General features: G+C 43.9%; 1 protein-coding gene across 1 annotated transcript; it reads left to right on the top strand.

Annotated features, from left to right (window-relative positions):
- The first annotated feature begins 730 nt into the window (after positions 1-730).
- Positions 731-24,062, top strand: ZBTB34 (zinc finger and BTB domain containing 34). Its single transcript, XM_054727693.1, has 3 exons — positions 731-812; positions 17,630-19,555; positions 23,927-24,062. Exon 2 carries the CDS (start codon positions 17,640-17,642, stop codon positions 19,152-19,154), a length of 1,515 nt encoding a protein of 504 aa, XP_054583668.1. The 5' UTR covers positions 731-812; positions 17,630-17,639; the 3' UTR covers positions 19,155-19,555; positions 23,927-24,062.
- Positions 24,063-25,786: the final 1,724 nt, after the last annotated feature.

Consider the following 25,786-nt stretch of genomic DNA (forward strand, 5'->3'; position numbering starts at 1 on the left):
GATGTTTTAAGTTCACCGCAGCGGAGAGTACAATGTTGGGCAAGGCTCCCACGCCCACTCCAGTGTCAAGGTTGGAGTGTCTCCAAGAATCTGGCAATGCACATTTTTTGCGACCTGCTCTGTGACGGGGGCTTTATAACCTCAACTTCGTAATTTTTATCTCCATTTTGAAGGAGAGGAAATCTGCCCAAGGTCCCACATTAAGTAACCGGATATGGCAGGTCCCCAGGCCCCGCGCTGCGAACCCCACAGCCTTCAGCTGCCCCGCCAGGCGCAGCTCGGGTGACCGGCAGGCGCCCCAAAGGCCGCGAAGTCAGGATCTCGGGAGAGGAGGGCTGAGCCGGGGGTGGGCACAGGCCCCAGGTGATGGGGCGTCTAGGGCCCTGACCTCCCACCCATTGCACCCCGGGAGCCCCGAGCGCGTTCCGCCGCGGAGCCCGCCTCCCGCCAGCAGGGGGCGCCGAGGAGCGGCGGGCGGAGGTGAGGAGCGCCGGGCGCCGCCGCTCCCTCGCGGAGCTGGGGCCGAGTCTGCCGCGCTCCCAGGCCTCCGCGGCGAGGCTCCGGGACGGGCGCGGGGCGCAATCCGGGACCTGGAGCCCCTGCGAGAGGGCCCCACCGCCGCCCCTCCTTCTCGGTCCGCGCCTGCCCGGAAGCGCCCGCGCCGAGGGGGCGGGCCCGGGAAGCGCTTCCGGGGGCGGGGGGCGCGGGCTGGGCGGCTGCCGGAGCGGCGGGGACGGGCCTGGCGCCGGTGGCGGCGGCGGCGGCGGAGGGAGCGCCGCGGGCGGGCGATGTGAGCGCGGCGCTCGCGGCAGGTGAGGCGCGCCGGCCGGGGACGGCGGGCGGCGGGCGAGGCTCGTCAGAGCGGGCGGGACTGGGGACAGTGCCCGGTCGCTGACCGGCTCCCGTGGGCGCGGCGGGGCGGGAGCCTCCGCGCCTGGTCAGCCCGGCGGGCCGGCGGGTGGGCGGCGCGGGCTCGAGCCGAGGCCGGGCGGGGTCGGGAGGCCCGGGCACCTGCTGGGCCAGGCGCGCGCCCCCGAGGGCCCCACGGTGCGCGCCCGGAGTCCAGGGGCTGAGGGGTCGCGCGCGGCCAGCTGCCCGGGGCTCTCCAGCCGCCGCCCGGGCGTCTGGGGATCCCCCGCTTCCGGGCCCTTCGCCCTCGAGGGCGCTACCCCTTTGTACGAGGAGGCCGGGTAGAGGAAAACCCTGGATAACCGGGCCGGGCCGCGGGGTTGGCGCTGCGCTGGCCCCAAGCCTCCGCCTTTCTCCGGGCGGCACGTCGTGCTTGGCCCGAGACGTCTCCATGGTCACTTTCGCCCTCAGCCCGTCCTGCCATTACCGAGGGCTGGGCTGGGGCTGCAAACTGTGTCCTTCCCGGCTTGGCGGCTGTGCTTTAGGGCGACTAGTTTGGGAGTCTCAGTGTTGAGGCTTTCCGCAAGCCTCTTCCATGCCGGGCCTCAGTTTCCCCATCTGGGCAGTGAGGGTTTTAGATGAGCTCTCTGAAGACCCTTCCAACTCTACCATTCTGTGCATGTCTGAAATTGGAAGGGCTGTCTCCGGTTCAGGATATTGGGCAGTTTCACTGAAGAATTTTTTGCAAATGGGGACTTTTGGGCCACTTAATACAGTAGGTTTCAGACAGGCTTTAACACGATTCCAAGAAGCGTTTCTAAACCTTACCTTACTCACAGTCCATCCCTTGCTTTTGTTCCTAGGAGTGGTCAGTCACATCCCTCTGAGTTTTTGCATGCAAAATTTTTGTTGTTGTTCATATTTGCCCATTTTCTCTTTGTTCCCCGGTTCGGGCCCTCTTTGCTTCACATCTGGATTATTGCAACAGCTTCTTAGCTGGTCTCTGACTTGAGAAGTACCCGCCTCCCCCATCCTTCCTTTATGCTAATGCCAAACTTAATATAGGAAGTAAAAAAAAAAAAAAAAAGAGTTGAGTGTTTGCTCGCTTATTAAATGTCAAGATGCTGTTCCATGTGGTGGGGGAAAGTGTAGTGGAAGACACACTTAGCCCCCGAGCCGCTTTACACCGGGTGCTGAGACTTGACCTGCAAAGAGGTAATTTATTCGACAAGGCTGTGTGCTGTAGAATTAAGAGGAAGGAGAGATGGCGGTCATTTTAGGCCAAGTGGTCAGGGAAGGCTTAAAAGAGGTAGTGGGGTTTGTTAAAGGGTAAGATTGAGGTAGGAAAAGAGGAATCGGGTCCAGTGATCTTATGGAGTTAGTGACTAGACCAGCCTCCTGGTAGAGAAGGGTTCATGTAGGAAGGGAATAAGAGGAAGGATTGAGTGGGCTAGTTCAGGAAAGAACTTGAAACACTAGGCCAGAGTTGAAACTATCCTGTAGGCGGAGGTGAGGGCAGGAGACTAGGGTGGTTCGTGATAACTTGTAGGAGAGGCCGGGAGAACGTAGGGGCCAGGTGATCAGGCCGTGGCACTTATACCACATTGTGTCCAGCCATTGCCCACCCTGTCTTCTAAGGCTCTCCTTGGTTGGCCTCTCCTCACCTACCCGAAACTGTTCCCTGCTTCTCTCTCTCCCAGCCTGTCTCCTTTGGGAGCGAGTTTCTGACTGTCCCTAGGGCAGCGATTTTCAGCCAGTGTGCCGTGGCACCCCGGTGTGCCGCAAGGATTTTTAAAACATCTCATATCTGACTATTTAGTCAGGGGCACTGACCTCTTTTCCCTGCGATTGTCAATTTAAAAAAGAATGACAACAGCCAACACAATAGCTGTCCGGTGTGAGTGAATGAATCAAAATTATACCTTTATTTTTTTGGGGGGTCAGATTGGCAAAAAGTTTATATTTTTGTGTGCCACAGAAATTTAGGAATCAGTGTATGAGTACCGTGAGATGAAAACGCTTGAAAATCGCTTCTTTAAGGCTTTGCTCCAGCCGTTCCCCCTTCTGAAGTGCTGGCCTCCTTTTTCTTCTCCTCTGTGTAAATTCTCCATTTCACTTCCTTCAAGCCCCTGCCGAAGATGTACTTCCTCCGAGGGTGTTCCCCGACTGCCCTACCCCCATGCCTTTGTGGCGCTCGGAATCTAAAGCGCAGGGTTCAGCACTTGTTCTTGCTTACTCAACTTGTTCTTGGCCTGAGTGGACTGGGAGGTTTGGGGGGCATTGGGTCCTAATGCATCTATCTCCCTGAGCCCTTGTAGTATCTAATACTGTAGCTGGACTTTTATAATAGGCACTCAAATACTTGATTTTTGTTGATAAACAATTTTTTTAAAGGACATTCTGTGATCAGCTTTTTCTGTCATGTGTTGCATGCCTATTCTGCCGTTCACGGTGGATGTTTTCAGTTTTCATTCTTAGGGTGCCGGTAACATATAACAAAGCTTTGAAACATTAAAATGTTTACTCTTAATTGTGGGAGAAGAAAAAAATATCATGTAATTCTTTGTTCGGAGGCTGTGGGGAAAGAAAGACCATCAATCAGCTTTGGAATCAGACAGGCCTGGGTTTGCATTCCAGCAAGGCCACTTACAGCTGTGTGAACTGGGCAATTTACATAATGTCTCTGCGCCTCGTTACTCACCTGCAGGGTGGGGATAAAATCCACTTCATAGAGTTGCTATGAGTTTTAAAATGAAAAGTTTACGAAGAGCTGGCAAAACTTGCAGCAACTACTAACTGCTTATTACATTTTAATCATCACTCTTATTAATATCGGGTGTGAATGTGCCACAGTGGGGAAATGATGGGCTGCCAAACCTCGGTGTGTCCACTGAGCTGTGGGTTTCTGAACGTCCTGGGTTCTGCTTCTGCCTTCCAGCTCAGGCACTTGTTAAAAATGCCAGCCATGAATCTAGAATGCCATCACTATGTCTTATTCCCATGAATTTTTATGTTACTTTTGTTTAAATTCTGCTTAGCGTTTGTCAGACTTCTTAATTGTGTTCATTTAATGTTTTGTGGCTGGCGAACTGTTGAATTTAGCTTAGTGAAGGTCATCAACTGAATGCAGTTTAACTTCTGATGGTTATTTTCTGGTTGATTTTGATGGCATGTAAAACCTCCTGGAAGAAAACAATTCAAGGTGAGCTTTTCTAATCCTTTGTCATAAGAGACGGGACTTGATGTATTTTCCAGGTCCAGTGCCCCCTGAAATGCCAGCAGTAAAGCAGATATATAGGATGCTGCTCCTTGACATTTTTTAGTTCTTTGCCTTAAGAAAGCTTATTCATCCTTTTACCTGAAACAAGTCTTTCTAATTTATGATTGGAATTTAAAACATCTATTTGCTCACTTCATAGACAGCAGTTAAAAGAATGGACATTGTGCAGAGAAATGGATACAAACTTCTCAAAGGTACAGTGCATGGTAACCCCTTAATTATCACTGTGTCAGTGTAATGGTACATCCTTAAGTGAGAACGCTTTCCACTCAAAGTCGATCAGTAAGAGTCCCACACCAGTAAAAACCCTGCATCTCTCCAGTGTGCCTGGATTTAAATCTTACTCTTACAGGATTTAAGAATCCTGACTCTGGAGACTGATGGATCTAGGTTCAAATCCTGACTCAGCCAGCCTTAGTGACGTTGGGAAAGGCTCAGTCTCTCGGAGTTTGTTTCTTATCTGTAGAATAAGGATAGTTGCAGTATCTATCTCACAGTGTTGTGAAGATGAGTGAGCAGGCAAAGGGCTTCCTTAGCATCCAGTACACAGTAGGAGCTCAGTCACCGTGGCTTTCCACATTGCCAGGAAGGCTAAAGGGGCCATTCTACCCTGCTAGGAAAGCTCAGAAGAAGCTTCTGATGTTTCGCAAGACAAACCCCACTGTGAAACCAAACCCGTTCTCAGAATTAGTGTATCTGAGCAGCCTTGGAGAATGTTAACGCCTTGGTGGGAAATCTAACAGTTTGGATAAAAATGTCCTTTCAGACTCACATGAATTAATGCAGTAAGAACTCTAGACTTGTTTTCTTTTAAATTAGGACGAGTGCTTCATGAATATCCATTGCAGAATGCCATTTTATTTATTTTTTTCCTTGCCCGGGGTTTCAGCAGCACCACAGTTTCTTGTTATTTGGCTGCTGCTTTCCAAAGGATGAGATTGTAATTCATGACAGCTCAGTTTTAGGTGTGATCTAGACTCAGGCAGAAATACCTAGAAAAATTATTTGTATCTAGTTTTTATGGTTGCTCTCATGCCTCCTTCTGTGGTCTTTTTAATGACCTTTTGTGTGAGAAGGAAAGTTAGGTATCTTTGGATCTTCAGTGCCCGATAGGGAAGGCCTTGTTGTGTCTCTAGTATCAGCATCCAGCAGGATTTGGAATCATGAGCCTGTTGATTGAGAATTATGGGTACCTCCGGGTGCCTTAAACAACTTCCAAATTTGCAACCTTGCTTTCCTTCCTTGGAAGTGTCTCTGGGTGTTTTTAAATGAAGTGGAGCACATTAGAATGCTGATGGGCTAGAGCAGTGGTCGGCAAACTGTGGCTCTGTTGACTAATGAGTTTGCCGACCACTGACCTAGACTCTCCATTTCAATAATTACAGGCTGTTGTTGTTCCTTGTGATTAAGCCCCTATCCCAGTGGTCGGCAAACTCATTCGTTAACAGAGCGGCAAACCGCGGCTCGTGAGCCGCAGTTTGCCGACCACTGGGCTAGAGCAGCAGTCGCCAACCTTTCGGACCTCATGGACTACCAGTGGTCTGCGGACCACGGGTTGGCGACCGCTGGTCTAGAGGGAAGGAGCCATCTTGCTAGATTTGCCTGCTGGCAGAGACGGTCCTGCATCTCTTGGGTTTTCAGCAGAGAAAGTTGAAAGCTGAGGTGAAGCTCTGGTGACAGTCGTGGATTTTGAGCCACCAACTTGGTTTAGGTTGCATCACCTGACATATGCTGAGAGCCTCTCTCTGCTGGACACACTGCTGGGCTTTGGGCACACAGTCCCTGCCCTCAAAGAGCTCAGCACCGACAGTGAAGAGCTCAGCACCGACAGTGAAGAGCTCAGCAGCCCCGGAGGCTCAAAAAACCAGCCCATGGCTAGTTGCTTGTACACTTCTGTTCTGATTGTCACTATGGGGAAACAGTCACAGAGCTGTACCCACGGATGCTGTAGAGGGGATTTCAAGGCCCATGTGGGTGTTTGCCCAGATGATATTTACATGCCCTTTCTCATTTGTAGGTTCTCTTCAGAATGGGTCAGCAGGGTGAGAAGATGTCACTGGTTTGGTTTTCACTATATGGTTTCATTACAGCTTAAAACGTGTGATGCAGAAACGATGTGCTAAGGAGAGGGCTAGTTGTGAATGTTACCTCCATCATGAGCTATGCTATAATACTTCTTTTATAGGAGCAAACAACTTCTCTGTTCTCACCTGTCTTTTTTCTGTCCTCGCTCCAGTTTGTACAGTTTTTGGTTGCTCCTGGATTGGTATCTCCAGGTCTCATTTCTCTGCGGTTCCAGCCCCATATTTCCCACTGCTTATTGGACAGCTCTTCTCAGATGCCCAGTGGGTGCCCTAACGCAGCTTGACTGAGGCTGAACTAACTTGCCTCCTAAATACATAGCATCCCTCGGTCTCCAAATCTTGTTGGGTCCTTCTCTAAACCCATGTTCAAGTTGGCTACGGCCAATTTGGTTTGAGTTTTCTAACCCAGCATCCTAGGCCCTCCTCCAATTCCAGCTGTGGTGCTCCTCTTTGCCATGTCACCCCTTGAACCTGAGCCCTGGCCACTGCCCTAGACATTTTCACTCCACTGTTCTCTGCTCCTGGAACGTTCTTTGTATTCCATTTAAATATAAAATCCTGTTCAAATATTACTTCCACCATTATGTTTTATTTTTGTTCATTTTGATTTTTTAAAATCTTTTTGATCAAACATAATCAATGTTAATTATTGTTCTTCATAGTTATTTGTTTCTGTCTCTATAATTGCTTGATAAAATAATTATTAATTTGCAGCCTATCTTTCTCTAGATTCTTTGGTTTAAAAATTATATATTCTTAGGTAACATGAATATATATATATTTTTTTTTAGAAAAAAACTTAGAAAGAATATAGCTATATGATTTTTTAAAAGTATAAAATAAAGTGTTCCCTTCCCTCTCTCCAGTCCTTAATTCTCATCCCCCAAAGTCACCAACATTAATAGTTTCATGCATTTACTTCCAGAATGGCTACAGTAGCGTATATTTTTTCTTTTAAGAAAAGTCCATGAAGGGGATCACATATATACATACATCTTGTTGCTGGTTTGGGCTAAATATTAGAGCTTTTGTCAAAGCATACAGATCTACATATTATTTTGAATGGCTGCGGGTGTTTCATTGTTGATTGGTTTTTTAAATCAGTCTCTTGAGGTTGACCCCCTCTCTTTATTATTATTATTATTATTATTATTTACTATAACAAATACAAGTGCTCAGTACAATAGCCTAACAAACTTTTGTAAGTACTGTATATTTTAGGCTCAATTCCCAGCAGTTAATTGAAATGACTTTTACATTTTGATCCCTCTGACCAGATTATCCCTCAGGATTACTCTTTTTTTTTTTTTAATATATTTTATTGATTTTTTTACAGAGAGGAAGAGAGAGGGATAGAGTTAGAAACACCGATCAGCTGCCTCTTGCACACCCCCTACTGGGGATGTGCCCGCAACCAAGGTACATGCCCTTGACCGGAATCGAACCTGGGACCCTTGAGTCCGCAGGCCGACGCTCTATCCACTGAGCCAAACCGGTTTCGGCCCTCAGGGTTACTCTTGTCAGCCCTTTTAAAATGTGCCCAAATCTGATGCATTACAAATGGCTTCTCATTTTTTCTTTTTGTAATTCACATGCATTTAGTCATGAATAAAGCTAAACATCTTTTCATATGTGCTTTGGTCATATGTGTGTGTTGTGTTTTTTTTTTAACTGTTAATATCCTTTGCCCCTTCTATAGGATTTTTTGTGTCACCCCCGTCTGTTTGATTTATAATATAAATTAAGGAATTTGCAAAGTAGCCCTTTGCCAATTGTGCATGTATTTTTTCTCACTGTGTCATTTATTCCTTAAGGAGATTTTTTTTGTCATCAACTCCCATGTTGTCAAATGTATTTATCTTTGCCTTTGTGGCTGCTGGGGATTTATGTCATGTTTGGAAAGGCCTTTATATCATTATTATAAAAAATTCATGCTTGCTTTTAGCTATTTTTTGGGGATAATCAAGTCTTTTTAAAATACTGTCATAAGAATGAAATGGCATTAGCGGGTGTGGTGCTATGTTCTGCAGCTTTTGGGTGGGATCTTGCAAAGATTTCAAGTAGCTTTGCTTTACTAAGCCTTGTTGTCATATGGTCTTGCATCAGATCCTGGTTTTATTTTCAGAGCCTGTGTGCATGGTTATTTCTAGGACCCTCTTCTTCACTTTTTACTTCAGGACTGTGGGAGGCTGACCCAGGCTGGCTGGTATGGTACTTTCTAGGTCGGTACCACTCTCCTGTGGCTTTTGGCCATACCTAGTCTTCACTGTGTAAATGGCCTCCCTCCTCTGGTGCCCAGTCTGCTTTTGCTCCCCCACGTGTGTCCATTTTCTTCCCCAAACCAGCTCGCTCTGCACTCCTTGTGGTTCTGTCTTGCCCCTGGCCTGCACTGGCCTTGCTGCTGTTCTCGGTGCTTGGAGAGCCCCTCACGTCTGCTCTCGCTCTTTGAACACCAGTCTCAGTGCTGCTTTGAATTCTGTTGAACTTGGGCTGAACCTGTGTCTTGGCAGCATCTGCTGTCTATGACTTGCACCTTCAAACAGTAAAACGACCAGTTATTGAGCCCTAGATCAGTGGTTTCTAATTAGTTGAGGGTCTAGCATATAAAAATAGCTGTTTATTTAAAGCAGGTAAAATTAGCCAGAGTTAGGGGCTCTGAGGAGGAAAGGGGAATAAAAGCTGTGAATATGGAAGATATAATATACTTAAGCTGACTGATCATAGCCCTTAACCCCTACTAGAAAGAGAGTGCTATAGTGAATTTCTAGAGCTGGCGTTGCTTAGCCACAGGGGATGTGCATTATAATTTTGATGGATCTTACAAAAATATACTCACAGAGGAAGGAGTAGGAGCCCTGGGTGGCAGTAGGACTTTTGCCACCTGTCCCTGTCCCTTTTCCTGGCCTCCACCCTCGGGCAGGAATGTAACCTAGCAAGCTTTCTTTTCATCCTGCCTTTTCCTCAGCTCTTCCTGCCTCCTTCTGCTGGTCCTCCCATTCCCATTGGGCAAATTAAACAAGACTTATTGCACAGGGGGTCTAGATGGGCAGACTGTGGAACAGGCCTGAGAGTTAGCCTCTTGGAGCCTCAGTTTCCTCATCTCTAAAGAGGGCAATAATACCTGCCTTCTGGAGAAAGCCAAGAGGAGTCGGTGAAATAGTGTGTAGAGCCTCTATGACATGCCTAGCATCTATCAAGTATTCAGTAAATGTTGGTTATTGGTGGTGATGGGCTTTCCCACGTAAGGAGGAGAAAGCGAAGGAGTGGTGGGAGGTGGCAGGGATCCCCTTTTACAGTTGCTGAGGCTAGTGTGGCAATGGCTGGATGCGGTAAGTGGACGAAGGTTCAGACTGCCCTCATCAGAGGCGGTCCTTCCCAGGATCCACTGTTGAGACCTGTGTGGCAGAGTCAGAGACCACGGCACAGGCTGTGTGCGAGTTGAAAGCTGCTTCCAGGGGTGTGAAAGTCTCAAAGAAATTGGAAGAGCAGGAGGCTTATGTCCATTGGTCACATGAGCAAAAGAAGTGGAGGAGCTGACAGTTTTGAACTTCCCAACAAGTCCTCTCCATGTATGCTTTTTAAAAGTATTTCATGCCAAAACCGGTTTGGCTCAGTGGATAGAGCGTCGGCCTGTGGACTCAAGGGTCCCAGGTTCGATTCCGGTCAAGGGCATGTACCTTGGTTGCAGGCACATCCCCAGTGGGGGTGTGTGCAAGAGGCAGCTGATTGATGTTTCTCTCTCATCGATGTTTCTAACTCTCTGTCCCTCTCTCTTCCTCTCTGTAAAAAATCAATAAAATATATTTAAAAAAAAAAGTATTTCACATTCTTATCCAAAGTATAGTTTTTACAAACAAAACAAATTAAGTATTGTTAAAATAAGGATTAATGGTATTGAAGAAAAATAGCTTATATGTGCTTTTTTTAAAAAAAATTAAAATACAGCAATATGAATGTTTAGTTTGAGGATGGTTTTTTTGCTTAATGTAATGTGCCAGAAAGACCAGTGATTAATCTACTGAATTAAAAACTACTGATGTATTTAGTGAGTGGAATAACAAGTTCATTAATGTTTTCTGAAGCAGCTGCAAACTTAGTCTAAATGAAAAACTAATATAAATCACTTCTCTGCATTATCAAAAGTGAATTCCATTCCCGAATGTCTGAGTTGGGAGGCATCTGCGTGAAGCTTGTATCAAACTGCAAGACAGGGACTCATTCATCTTTGAATTCCTTTGGTTTTGTGCATGCAGAAGATTGAAATGGAATGAATATTTCCTATAAATGTAGAAAAATAACTTAATTCCCAGTCAGTATGCCATTTAGTGATTACAGTTAAATCTATACGTACTTGCAGCACATATAACTAAAGGCTAATTTCCTTGATTTGCAAAAAGTTTTGACAATTCAATAAAAAAAGTAAACATGGGCAAAGGATATGAATAGGCAATTCAAAGATAGACTTAGACAAATTGCCATTAAACATGAGAAAAGATGATCAACCTCATTTATAATTAAATAAATGCACATCAAAGCCATGAGATATTGTTTTTACCTATTAGTTCCACAAAAGTGAGAACGTTTAATACCCATTATTGGCAGTTATGGGGGGAACAGGCACACTTCCATGTGCTGTTGGTGAAAGAGTAGTTACTGCCCCCTTTTGGGAGGTAATTTGGCATTACTGATCAAAATGAAAAAGTAGGAGGGCATCCTATGATTATTTAAATTGTGCCCTGCCTTGGTATCCATTGGGGACTGTTGAAGTACATTGTGACATAGCCATGGAATACTAAGAAGTCAGAAAATATAAAAGTAGATGAGTTTGTGCTGCTGTGGAAGGATTTTAAGGTGTATTAAATACATTTTTAAAAAATGTGTTTTATTGATTTTTTAAAATATATTTTTATTGCTTTCAGAGAGGAAAGCAGAGGGAGAGGTAGTAGAAACATCAATAATAAGAAAGAATCATTGGCCCTAGCCGGTTTGGCTCAGTGGATAGAGTGTTAGCCTGCAGACTGAAGGGTCCCAGGTTTGATTCTGGTCAAGGGCACATGCCTGGGTTGCAGGCTCAATCCCCAGTAGGTGGTGTGCAGGAGGCAACCGATCAATGATTCTCTCTCATTGATGTTTCTCTCTCTCTCTCGGAAATCAATTTATATATATATATATATACATATATACATACACACACACACACACACACACACACACACACACACACACACCAGGTGTACCAGTTAATGCGGATTTTGTAATAAAAGAAAACACGATAATTTCAAGAGAAACATCAAAAGTGCTTTATTCAGAGTAATGTCCATCGCTAGCTACACATTTCCCCCATCTTTCAGGTAATTTGTGGATATCGTCCCAATAGAACTTTTCTTGTTTTGAGGCAAACCATTCAGAGACCCAATTTTCCACTTCTTCGTACCTTTTGAAGTGCTGCTCAGAAAGAGCGTGTGCCATCGATTGGAACAAGTGGTAATCTGAAGGAGCAAGGTCTGGTGAATACGGCGGGTGGGTTAATACTTCCCAGGCAAGATCTTTTAACGTGTCTTTAACTGGTTTTGAAGTGTGTGATGGTGCGTTATCATGAAGCAAAATTACTTTGCCATGTCTTCTGGCCCATTCTGGTCTTTTTACGATCAAAGCGTGGTTCAAATTGACCTGGACATTCTTTGTCTTTCACATCAAAATCATCACTTTTAAAGAGTATAAACCAGCGTTCAACAAGTATCTTGAGATGGAGCATGTTCACCATAAGCTTCCCGAAGTATACAATAACTTTCAGCAGCACTTTTCTTCAAAATAAAGTAATGAATTAAAACTTCCCACAAATGCTCTCTTATTTTGGCACAAAATTCGACATTTTTAAGCGTAAAAATATCTATGATGTTAACACCTTCAGCAAATTTGACATATGAAGTTTTGAAGCTTGTTATCAATACAAAATAGTATACATATCAAATTGCATATATATCAACATATGTGTAACTCCATCTATTGAAAAAAATCTGCATTATTAACCAGTACATCTATATATAATAAAAGGATAATATGCTAATTAGACCGGACGTTATTCCTGACGTCTGTCCTGACAAAGCCAGGGCTGGAGGGAAGCCAGCCTGGGTCCCGGGTCCTGGGTGCCTGCCGGCAGCCGGAGGAGGGAAGTCTGGGCCTGGGTGCCGGAGGGAAGCCGGTGCCAGCAGCCGGTGGAAGGAAGGCCTACTCTTGCACGAATTTTCGTACATCGGGCCTCGTGTGTGTGTGTGTGTGTGTGTGTGTGTGTGTGTGTGTGTGTGTGTGTGTTATCGGTGCTGGGAAATTGCTGACACAGAGGAGTGGAAGATCATATTTGAACTTGATGTCTCTGTAAAAGGGTATGACTTCCTTTACCTTAGGACCACTGGAGATAAGTCATTGGTTGTAGAACTTGTGATTTTTAATTGGCTTTTTCTCCTTTTAGCCTGGAAATGTGCCTGGGACTTAAATTACCTGCAAATTCCCTCAGGAGTGTTGCTTGTTAACAGCTCTAGGCAGGAGCCTGAATCTCATTGTCACTGCCAAGGAAGTGTTAATGTAAAGGACAGGAGAGTGAAGCACTTCCTTTCTCATGTTGCAGTAAAGTGGAATCCCTCTCTTAGGTGTTAATCATGGTCTTTCGTTTTTCTCTTCAGTGATTTCTTTTTTCAAGTGCAGCTCTCTACTTCAGAGAAGATAAAAAGCCATACAGAGGAGAAAGAAGCCTCATTGTAAAACTATTTTCAGTTTTACAGACTCTTACAGAAATACTGTATTTTTTTCCTTTTTCTGTTTCCCCCCACCCCCCAAGACTCTGTACCTTTAAAAAGCCTAAACCCACCTTCTTTTTGACCTTTAATTCCAAAAGTCACTGTTTACTCACCCTTGTGTCATGAAAATACTGTAATGAATGGGTAACATTTGGACACTTGGTAGGTGCAGGCAGTATCTGTGTTTCTAGAAGGCAGTCTGGGGTAGATATGAGCACGACCTCTGGAGCCAGACTAAGTTCATCCATTAGCAGTGGACCCGTGGCAAATGCCTTAACTTCTTGTCCTGTTTCTTCATCTATAAAATAGGAACAATTGTAGTATTTCCTCACAGAGTTCATAGAGGATCAAATGAGTTAATATATATATATAGAAGGTGTTTAGCACAAGTTAAGTACTCATTGTATGTGAACTATTAAGCACTTTTATTGCATTAATTTCCCTCCTTTATTAAGAAGTTGTGTTGGGAAGTAGTTCTTTCAAGACCTTTTGTAGATAAGGAAATCAGTTAACTGACTTGTTAAATGATTTAAATGTTCATTGTTATTATTTTTATTAGAAAATGGCAGAGCCAGGATTCATCTCCAAGTCTCACTTCAAAGCAGTTCTCTTTGTTACACCATCCTGTCTCCCTAAAAAGAGTCTATAATAGCTAACCTTGACCATGTGCCAAGCAGCCATTGTACTAAGTGCTTCCTACTTCCTACATATGTTCCTCATAACCCATAAGGCAAGGACTAGTATTCCTATTTTAAAGATAATAAAACTGAGACTCGGGTTATAAAGTACCTTGCCCAAAGTTTTACAAGTGGAAAGAAGGATCATTTGAGCACAGATCTGACTCTAAATTCATGCTCCTAATGGTTTTATTATATTTTTTTATCTTTTAAAAACTGGATGAGTTATCTTAATTTTAAATGTTTCTTATTTTTAATAAGTAATACATTCACATAGTTGAGAAATTTTAAGAGTCTTAAAAAGATTCACTGCAAGCTAATAGACTTTCTAGCTATCTTCTTGAAAGAGGCAGTTAAGGCTTATTATATCATTCCAGAAATATTCTGCGCATATCCCTATGTTGTGTATATATTGGCACCGATTGGTATGTATGTTTTCATATCGCTTTGTACAAATAGCATATATACTATACTTTTTCTGCAGTATATCATGGTGATTGTTTCATGTCAGTACTAAAGAACATCCTCATTTATTTTTTCTGGTTGTAATAGTCTTTAGTATGGACGTACCATAATTTATTAACCAGCCTCCTCTTTTTTTAAAAAAATATTTTATTGATTTTTTACAGAGAGGAAGAGAGAGGGATAGAGAGTTAGAAACATCGATCAGCTGCCTCCTGCACACCCCCTACTGGGGATGTGCCCGCAACCAAGGTACATGCCCTTTGACCGGAATCGAACCTGGGACCTTTCAGTCCGCAGGCTGACGCTCTATCCACTGAGCCAAACAGGTTTTGGCAACCAGCCTCCTCTTGATAAGCATTTTGTTTGTTTTGATTCTTTTGTTGTTGTGAACAATGCTGTAATAAATTCCTAGAACTAAAATTGCCCAGTCATAGGGGATGTTCATTTGCAATTTGGTGGCTATTACTAAAATGCCCTCCCATGTATTAGTACCATTTTACAGTCTTTCAGTATTATTTCTATGCATATTTAATATCTATGTATGCATATATACTTTTAGAAATATCCTACTTGTATTGCTGCCTGATTTTTAATAGCTTTATTGATATATAACTCATATCAAAATTTGCCCATTTTACTTGAACAGTTCAGTGATTTTTAATTTATAATATGGAACAACTATCAATAATCTGATTTTCGACCATTTCCATTACCCATAAAGACCCCTCATGCTGAGTTGCAGTTGATCTGTTACCTGATTATTTGCTGTGTTGTTAAATACTTCTTCAGCAAATATTTAGTGTCTACTATGTGCCAGGCAGTAATCTGGCAGCTAATTAATAAAACAGATAAAACCCGCTGTCCTCATGGGGCTTACATTTTATGGAGCTAACTTTGTATTTTTCTTTAAAATCATTTTAATGATAGTGTTCAGCATATAGATGTACTATACTTTAATGATTTTCCATTTTTGGACATTTAGGTTGTTTCCATTGATTTGCTATTGTAATTGAATATACTTATGGATAAATTCTTGTGCCTATATCCATGGCTTTTTTTATGGTACAAAGTGCTGAGTCAAGAGAAATGCCCATTTTTATATAAATGCCTAATCACTATGTCGTATACCTGAAACTAATATAATACTGTATGTCAACTATAATTGAAAAATAAAAACAATTTTTTAAAGGAATGAAATGCCAATTTTAAGACTTGTTATACTCACCTCCCAGAAGTACTAGTATCTTCTAGGAGTGCACACTCTCTCTCTAGCACTGCCAACTGGGTCGTGTGTTTAAGTCTTGCCAATTTGAGAAAGCAGAATTGTCTCTCATGTTAATTTTTATTTATTTGTTTATTGATGAAGTTGTTAAACATTTCATCTCTATATTTAGAAGCTATTTTTAAAAATATATATTTTTATTGATTTTAGAGAGGAAGGGAGAGGGAGAAAGAGATAGAAACATCAATGATGAGAGAGAATCATTGATTGGCTGCCTTCTGCATGCCCCCTATGGGGATCGAGCCCACAACCCGGGCATGTGCCCTTGACTGGAATCGAACCTGGGACCCTTCATTCTGCAGGCTGACACTATCCACTGAGCCAAAACAGCTAGCACTAAAAGCTATTTTTGTTTTTTTAAAAGCATCTGTTCATATTCTTTGCCTACTTTTTAATTGTTATATTTGGTTTTTATTGTTTGTAAGAGTTTCATACTTCTATTTTTTATAATTTGTCCTTTTTTGATAAAAGGTATTTTTATAAGTTTTTACTTTTTTAATTTTTTAATCCTCAACCAACGATCTTTTTGCTATTGATATTTTAGAGAATGTGGAAGAGAGGGAAGGGAGGGAGAGAAAGAGAGAGGGGGAGTGCATGTATATGTACCCTGACCAGGGTTGGGGATCGATCTGCAACCAAGGTATGTGCCCTTGACCAGGCATCGAACCCACAACCCTTCAGTAAGCCAGCCAATACTCTAACCACTGAGCACACTGACCAGGGCATACATTTTTACTTTTATATTTAAATCTCTCTTCTTCTGGTACCTGTCTTTGTGTGTTTTAAAATGCTTTCTCTAGAAGTTATGTTTGGGTATGTCATGAAGAAGGGATCTAAGTTTATTATTATTTACTAGAGGCCCAGTGCTTGTGCACTGGTGGGGTCCCTCAGCCTGGCCTGCGCCCTCGTGCAATCCGGGACCCCTTGGGGGATGTCGGAGAGCCGATTTTGGCCAGATCCCCACAGGCCAGGCCAGAGCCGGTTTTGGCCAGATCCCCACAGGCCAGATCCCCACCCACCAGTGCATGAATCCATGCACCGGGCTTCTAGTATGCATGTAATATATTTGGTTAATTTCTTCCCACCCTCCCCCTTCTCCCCTTCCCTCTGAGATTCATCAGTCTGTTCCATGTTTCCATGCCTGTGGTTTCTGCTTCTGGGTTGAGCGTCTGCCCCCTGGTTGTCAGTGTGTGTCATAGCTACCGGCCAGTTGGCCAGTCACTTAGGCTTTTATATATATAGATTTGTATTATTCAAACAGCATCCATTTCAAGAATTCCTTTTTACAATTGGAAATAGTCCACAAGGCCCATTCTCTACCTTCTGTGGCTTCTAGGCAAGGGGCAGTCAGCCTATGCTAGGTGTGCCAGGGCTGTGAGCACCAGTGGAGGCCCATACACTTGTAAGGTCTGGCACTCTTTTTTTTTACTACTGTCTGAAAAACCTTGTGGAACATTTGTTTCTGTCCAAAACGTCCATGGAGACATTGGTGCATGCAAAAATATCCTTGAAATTCGGTGCTATCAAAAATGTTTGTGAGCATATTTAGTCCATGCCAAATGGTCAAGGACCAAATGTCTCCATGGATGTGTTAGGACCAAATGTCCGCTAATCCTAAAAGCTCGTCACTGAAAGGGACTGAGCACTGCTCTATGAGTTACCAACTCAAAAAGTTATAAAGGTGTGCAGAGCTTGAGGGGAAAAAAATGCACATCAAGACAGCATCTCAGATTCTAAACTAAACCGGGTTCAGCTCCATTCAGACTATGCAATATGCTTTATATTGAAAAACACCAAGTGAAAATATACAAATAAGGCAGAACATTATTTAGATGAATTTACTTATTTTTTACAGAATCCTCAAAACTAGGTGAAACAGGGAAATACTTTTCCTAAAATGATACTAAATGCTCAATCCGAGCTGAACTGGCCCTACTATGTGTAACATATTTTAATTTTGATCAAGATGAAAGTTTGGCATTTAGGATACTAGGCTAATCAATCATTTGGTTATTTGACCTTAGGTGAATTAACCAAGACATGAAAGACTGAAAATAAGTAAGAGGAAGAATGCTCAGGCAGAGCCTAGGAGGTACAGTATCTACAGTGGTGGTGGTGCTATTTTGCCAGTTTGTGCTTCTGCTGCTTGTACTTGGTGAGGAGTCATTGGTGAATTATGAAACTCTCTCTTTCCACAGATTACGCTTCATGTCAGTAGCAATGGACAGCAGCAGTTTTATTCAGTTTGATGTGCCCGAGTACAGCAGCACCGTTCTGAGCCAGCTAAACGAACTCCGCCTACAAGGGAAACTATGTGACATCATTGTCCACATTCAGGGTCAGCCATTCCGAGCCCACAAAGCAGTCCTTGCTGCCAGCTCCCCATATTTCCGGGACCATTCAGCATTAAGTACCATGAGTGGCTTGTCAATATCAGTGATTAAAAATCCCAATGTGTTTGAACAGTTGCTTTCATTTTGTTACACTGGAAGAATGTCCTTGCAGCTGAAGGATGTTGTCAGTTTTCTGACGGCAGCTAGCTTTCTTCAGATGCAGTGTGTCATCGACAAGTGCACACAGATCCTAGAGAGCATCCATTCAAAGATCAGTGTTGGCGATGTTGACTCTGTTACCGTTGGTGCTGAAGAGACTCCAGAGAGTCAGAATGGAGTTAAAGACGGCGGCTTCTTTGCCAACCCAGTTGAGATCTCTCCCCCGTATTGCTCTCAGGGACGGCAGCCCACCACAAGCAGTGATCTTCGGATGGAGACGACGCCCAGCAAAGCTTTGCGCAGCCGCCTACAGGAGGAAGGGCACTCAGACCGAGGGAGCAGCGGGAGTGTTTCTGAGTACGAGATTCAGATAGAGGGGGACCATGATCAAGGGGACCTGCTGGTGAGGGAGAGCCAGATCACTGAGGTGAAGGTGAAGATGGAGAAGTCAGACCGGCCCAGCTGTTCCGACAGTTCCTCTCTGGGAGACGATGGCTACCACACTGAGATGGTTGATGGGGAACAGGTTGTGGCAGTGAATGTGGGTTCCTATGGTTCTGTGCTCCAACACGCATATTCCTTTTCCCAGGCAGCCTCACAGCCAACCAGCGTATCAGAAGCTTTTGGAAGTTTGAGTAATTCCAGCCCATCCAGGTCCATGCTGAGCTGTTTCCGAGGAGGGCGTGCCCGCCAAAAACGGGCTTTGTCTGTCCACCTGCACAGTGATCTACAGGGCTTGGTGCAGGGTTCAGACAGTGAAGCTGTGATGAATAACCCTGGGTATGAGAGCAGTCCCCGGGAGAGGAGTGCAAGAGGTCACTGGTACCCCTACAACGAGAGGCTGATCTGCATTTACTGTGGAAAGTCCTTCAACCAGAAAGGAAGCCTTGACAGGCATATGCGACTCCATATGGGAATCACCCCCTTTGTGTGCAAGTTCTGCGGGAAGAAGTACACACGAAAGGACCAACTGGAGTACCACATCCGGGGCCATACTGATGATAAACCATTCCGCTGTGAGATCTGCGGGAAGTGCTTTCCATTCCAAGGTACCCTCAACCAGCACCTGCGGAAAAACCACCCGGGTGTAGCTGAAGTCAGGAGTCGCATCGAGTCCCCTGAGAGAACAGATGTGTACGGGGAACAGAAACTAGAAAATGACCCATCAGCCTCCGAGATGGCCCTAGATTCTCGGATGGAAATTCATACAGTATCCGATGCTCCTGATTAAGATGGTAAAGAAGTGCACCCAAACAAAGCACATTATTCCATGCATATTTGTGATTTGCTTTGTTGTAATCTTTAGTTTTCCCAACCATCTGGAAATCTCTTGGTCTCTTGGCAGTTTTTCTAAGGGTTCTGGAAGGAACACTTCATTGTGTTTATTCTTCCCCCGTCCTCCCTTCCCCAAGGAGCTCAAAGCATGAAGGGCATCATATCCAGGGAAAACACAGGCTGACAGTATTCCTCTTTGGCTGAACTCTTAATCCAAAATCTGCCAGTGATTTAGCTATGCCAACTGGTTGACCCTGTATTCTCTGCCAAGAGGCATACTCTCACTGGGCCATCATGCACTGGCACCAGTGCATCTCCATGGAGAGAGACTAGGATGCCATCAGCCGATATAAATGGGTAACCTTTTCTAATTTAAAATTACTTTTACGGAGTAGTTAGACAATTTATATATATATATAATAAAGTGATTATTATATATATAGGATATATACATTCTCAAATTTGGTTTTATTCTGGTTGAGGTGAATGTAAGAGGAATATATAATTTAATACAATGTGAACAGGGCTTTTGACTCTGTCATCCCTACCTAATATGTAGGGTTTTGCCCCTTTATTTCCCTTAGAAAAGAATGTTAATATGTTTTCATATACATTAATTATTGTGTCCAAAAGCAAGCAAAGCAAATCACAGTGTTCATAGCTCTGCTTCATAACAAATACATAAACCAAATGCCATAAAACCTATTCAACTCTGGTTGGAAACCATTTGGAATTTTTGTTAGTTGTCCAGTGGGTAAGCTGGATGACCTGTGGTGCTGACCCTTTTTACATATTGTAGTGTTTTATTAGCCAACCCCAAAGGAGCAGTGGTTTTCAGTGTTTTTACTGGCCTCCGAATCTACCTTCATTCCGTACTGTAGAAACATACACACCAGGTAACTAAATCGAATCACTCTACCGTGAGTTACTACTCACACTAAAGGAAAGGGATTTGTAGTTCTGTCTACAATATTCTCCAAGCAGTGTTGTAGGGTTTTTTTTTTTTCCTTTCTCTTTTCAAACAGCCAGTTCAGGTGCACAGCAACTTTTTCTACATGCAGTTCCCAGGGAAACTGCAGAACTTGGAATTTGTACTTTTGTAAAGATATACTCTATGGGAATTGCAAGCAATATATCTCTCTTAGTATTGTGTGTGCTAACGAGAGCCTCCGTGGCTCCCCCACTCTCAGTGTTTCCTGCTTAAAGAAACCAACAGTTAACAAGCCCTCTGAGATACTCTGTGTGTCACCAAATCTGTGTGTGTCACCATTTATTTTTTTGGTCACGTGGTGCTATCTTTATGTTATATACCTTTTAGGTCAGTATAGTTGTAGAAAATGTGAAATCTAAGGGGAATAGTGAATTACAGTTTTTTCCCTCTCTTGAGTTTCTAGCTTGAAAAGAGACCTCAAAAACATGTGCTGGCAAACACATTACTGTATAAAAAAATACCTGAGTCCTATTGAATAATATTTTATTAGTGCTTTAGGAACTGTCTTCAGTTCTATATTTTGTCCACCCATGGGCTTTACAAGATTGCTTTGGTACTGTAACCTCTGACAGTAATTTGGTGAACAAGTTTGGCGGTGGGTTCGTGCTGCCGGTTGCGAGTGGGAGGTCAGCACTCGACACTCTCTGCCTGAGAACCTTGGCTCTGAAACTCACAAGGTCATCTCCATAGGAGAACAGCACAAACCACCTGCGAGAAAACAAACGAAAAGGCCAACCTCAGAGGCTAAGAGTTAAAGGAAAACAAAAATAGATGTTTGCTGGTTTTCCATGCTTTTTTGACTCTTAAAATACCAAGAATGGTGGGGGTTATTTTTTTGTTTTGTGGGGGGTTATTTTGAGAAAAAATGAGTCATTCAGGCCCCTGTGTGCAACAGTCCCAGGGGCGGTGGCTGTGCAGCGGCATCTCCTTAGCACACAGGATCTGTTCACATGGGGGCTGCTGCACTCCACACCAGTGTTACTACGTACAGTTCCACTCGCGTCCTGCTGCTCCGGGAGCAGCTCTTGCTAAATCGGGTATCGTATGCCTTTTCCTGTCGAACTGCCTAAGTAAGGGGCCTGTCTCCCTGCAGCACTTGCTCAACCCCGTCAAAGCCGCGAGCCGCAGGGGGAGGCTGGCCCCCAGTGTTTACCCACTTAAATATGTCCTGGGGTTTCAGGTAAATGTTTGTGATTTATGTTTCCTTACATGAATCAGTTTGGCTTTGATTTTTTTTTTTTTTAAGAATGAAATGCAAAAAAAATTGTTTTGTGATAACAAATTACGTTGTGGCAAGAAATTCCCAAATCGAGGACATGAGAGGTGAGGCTCAGGGAAGGCATCTCCTTTCACTCAGGCTTGGGGCCTTCTGAGAGGTCCCCAGAGCATTTTGTGATAGATCAGACAAGACAAGGCAGAGGGGAAGACACTTGGGCAGGCACCTCCGATGTCCTAGTTCTTGTCGCTGTGTCCGTCTTAATGTTATTTACATGGAGTTCTTTGTATTTGTCAATTTGTTTATCTGGTTTGAGTTTACCAAAGAGTGACTTATCCAAAATTGTCTTTGACAAAAATATACATTGCTTTGATTGTACAGTTCAGGTTCAAACATTGTAATGGGACTGCTGTTAAGGGGCAGAAAATTGATTGAGTTTCCCTCGAATAATCATAATTCCACATTTTGCAAGTTCCACTTGCTCCCATTCATGTTGCTAACACTTTACCCTTTCCACTGCTAGCAGTGTTAAGAATTCTCAAGCCATAACACAGTACTGTAAGGTTCCACAGGGCTTCGAGGGAGGCAGCGCGGAGGCCAGCACGCAGCCGTCGCCTCTGAGCGTGCGCACGGCCGTGCCTCTCAGTGTGCGCGGCGGGTGAAAGATTACTCCATTCAGATCGGGCAGCAGCAATACTTGTGCCTTGTCACATGAGGATGTGCCAGGAGGATTAACGGGACCACAGAACAGAAACATTCTCTCCCCGAAGTTCACCTCACGTCTCCGCAGACGAAGTACGCTGTGTAACTCCTTTTGGAAAGCAAAGTCCCTATTTCTGTACAGTTTTAGATTAGATGTTTCATTTATAACAAATGCAGAAATCAATTAAGATAAAAGTGATATGTGAAGAAATCTTTTACAGTAAAATATATCCTGAGTTCATCTAGGTCTGTTCATAATTGAGTCTCTTCTTGAGCTACCTTTTCCATACACAGGCAATGTGAAGACAGTGACAGCGTCCTTTCCTGTAGGTTCTACCTGTTATTACAAACTGTGAAAACAAAGACTTTTATACGTGTACTGTTTGTGGTTCTAAACAGTTATTTCATTCTAATCAGTTCTCTACCCTCTAATTTCTACTAAAGCTGTAAATACATTTAGAAATTATATTTGTAAATACAGTATATGAAGACAAGTTAATTTTTTGGTCAGTGGGAAAAACCTCCCAGTTGACCCTGCCTTGGCAGGTTTTTTTTGTTGTTTTTTTTTGGGTGTGTGTGTGTGTGTGCGCGTGTGTTTTTTTTTAAACAGCAGAGAAAGGATACTGTCGGTTCACTGTTAAGCAGAATATACTGTAGAACTAAATTGATCATTTTCAATCTTCCGGAGCATGAGTAGATGTCTTTTCCAACAATAGCAGTTATAACCAAGTCTTTGTTTCCCCGTAGCCCAGGCCATAGGCCTGCATATTTTTGCCTGTGGTTTTGTTTTTGCTTTTGTTTTTACAGCCTAGGCTCTAGGAAGAATTTACAGGAACACAAAACAAGGGCTGGGGGGGAAGTCATCTATGTGAATGAGCTTTACTTTAAAGAAATCAGTGTATTTTATTTTAACAACCTTTTCTATTAGTTACTGTGATTTTGTTGTTGTCGTTGTTGTTATTGTTAAATTCTGTAATGGTTTCCTGTGAAGCCTCCACTGAAAGGGACTCAAATATGCAACACCTAAACTATTTTCCAAGGGCACACGCCCCTTGAATGGTGCTTCTAGACTGGTCAGGGTTATTTATTAAATTTTATATATGAAAGTATTGGGGAACTATGTAAATTCTTTATATGAAACTATCTAGTTCATAAATCATAGATTTCATATTACTCAGTGCAACTGAACTAAAAGTTCAGAAGAGTCATTCACATTGTTCCAAATTTGTAATGGTTGTCACATGCCACACACGTCCTTTTCAGTAAGTGCCAGAGTGTTTCCACTGTTTCTGCCCAGTGCTTGACCTCTTGGCCCGGAAGAGAACCTGTGTTCTCTGGGTCTGCACAGACAGGGCTATTGTAGTTCTTGATCAAGTCCTGGAGTGAGCCTTGCAGCAGATTCAGTAAATGGACCTTTTGCTGCCCCTCAGTGACAAGTATGCTGTGAATTCAACCATTGGACTTGCTGCCCAAGCCTTTGGTTGCTGCCCTGACTATAGTAAAAGGTAACTTACCTAGTTTCTTTGAGAATGACCATTTTCCTAATGTGAAAACCATCTCTCTCACCACTTTTATTAGTAGGGCTAACTTTTTTCCGTTATAAATGGTTGAGCAATTTGAATGACTTAACAGTGTCATTATCTTGCAATATAAACTGGTAACCTCACAACTCCACACTTCATCACCACATGAAGTAAATGAAGCTAGCTAAGCGGATGCTGTATCAACTAGTAACTTGCCATTAAGGATTATTTTATAGCATGAATTTAAGACTTATTTATTCAAATGATATTTTACTCTTGTATTCATTTTGTTTCAGATTTGTGATAATGAATATTTCAGTGCTGCTTAATTTTGTTCTGAATTCTTGTTTCTTGCTTGTAAATGGCTTTTTTATGGTATAAATAAAGTCCATGGAAATTGCTGTTTGTAAATAAAAATGCTGCTAGAGCAAATGTGCTGTGGTCTCCCTCTGTGTTTGCCCCTCTGGGCCTCTGTGAGTTTCACTAACAAACATCCGCAATGTCGTAGTTTCTGTAACCACCGTTTTCGAAAGGTTAGGATTTCATAAACGCTCTTGTGCCACTGTGGTGCTGGGAAGAGAAGAACGAAGCTGGTCTGTTTCTGACCTTTCTCTTGTGTGGCCAGGACTGGGCTTTCAGGGGCCCGGTGTGTCCTCAGGCTTCCCCAGGGCGAATCCCTGTGAATCATCTCCCCACTGGCCTGTGCAAGTACCCTTTAGCTCCTTTGACTGTGTCTTGTTCTCCTGCCAGAGGGCTTGGAACTGCATGTGCTGTCTCCAACTTCTCCCTCAGCCTGTAACTCCTCCTCTTCAGTTCTCAGCTCAGCGAGGGTGCCCTTCCCACAGCAGCCCTTCTAGGTCAGGCCCCTTTAACAGAGACTTTTGTTGAGCTGGGTCCCTGCCCTTCAGAACACTTATTTCAATTGGTAATTGTATATTGACTAGTGAGATTATTCAATTAACTAGAGGCCCGGTGCACAAAAATCGTGCACTGGGGCGGGGGAGGGGGGTCCCTCAGCCCGGCCTGCACCCTCTCACAGTCGGGGGATGTCTGACTGCTGGCTTAGGCCCGCTCTCTGGGGAGCGGGCCTAAGCCGTCAGTTGGACATCCTTAGCACTGCCATGGAGGTGGTAGCGCACTGACCATCAGGGGGCAGCTTCTGCGTTGAGCGTCTGCTCCCTGGTGGTCAGTGTGCGTCGTAGCAACTGATCGTTCTGCCATATGGTCAATTTGCATATTAGCCTTTTATTATATAGTATGTTTCTCCTAACCTGTAAGTTCCATGACAAAAGGGATCCTGGACTGTTTCCCTCACCTGTCTATCCTTAGCACAGGATCTGTCACCATAGCAGGTACACATTAAGAAATGAATGAATGAGCAAATGCATGTGTTCTGGGAGGGTTGAGCAGGACTGTTGGCTGGGAATTGGGTGGGGATCAAACCTGGCTTCTATGCTGCTAGAGCCAGCTTGCTCTTTGGTGTAAAACCAGATCTCTTCATTCTCACTAGGGCTTCTTTATAGGTGAGTTGGCAGTGAGGGGGCCTGGGGACTCTGAGATACTCAAGGGCATGATGGAGAAAGTGCATTGACTTGCCAGTCTGGAGGTCTGGTGTCCAGCCACCGGAAGCAGACACACTGAGTCAGAGCTGATGTGCAGATGAGCAGATGTATTGCTGGCGAAGACCCTTGGCAGTAGCTGGCTCTTTCCATTTGTCGTGAAGTCAAGGTCTGTCTTCATTTTTGTTTCTTCCAATTACAATACATAAAACTGGCCAAGCCCGCCTGGCTTTAGGGATGTTGATAATATCTTTTATAATGTTAAAGGACCACCGCCAACCCCTTATTGCTTGCTGGTCTTCACCTCTGTTTCCTGGGCCATTTCCTCAAGCCTCAATGACTTAAACATCTCACATGATGTTTTCCTTTGTTTTTCACAACAGGACTAATTTGCATACCTTTTGTCAGCAAATAGGGCTCAGTTTTCTCAGAACACAAGTGGCAAAAAGAGGCCACCTCCAAGGAAACAAATGTGTGCGACTTGACAACCTGGGGGAGTGCCCTGGAGCCCTCTCTGGGTGATGACTGTGAAGCTGGGCTAGGGGTATAATGCATTCACCTCTGGGTAACCTGCCTGGGACAGCAGGGCCAGAACTG

Source organism: Eptesicus fuscus, chromosome 15 (genome assembly GCF_027574615.1).
Source record: "Eptesicus fuscus isolate TK198812 chromosome 15, DD_ASM_mEF_20220401, whole genome shotgun sequence".
In the NCBI taxonomy this organism is placed as follows: domain Eukaryota; kingdom Metazoa; phylum Chordata; class Mammalia; order Chiroptera; family Vespertilionidae; genus Eptesicus; species Eptesicus fuscus.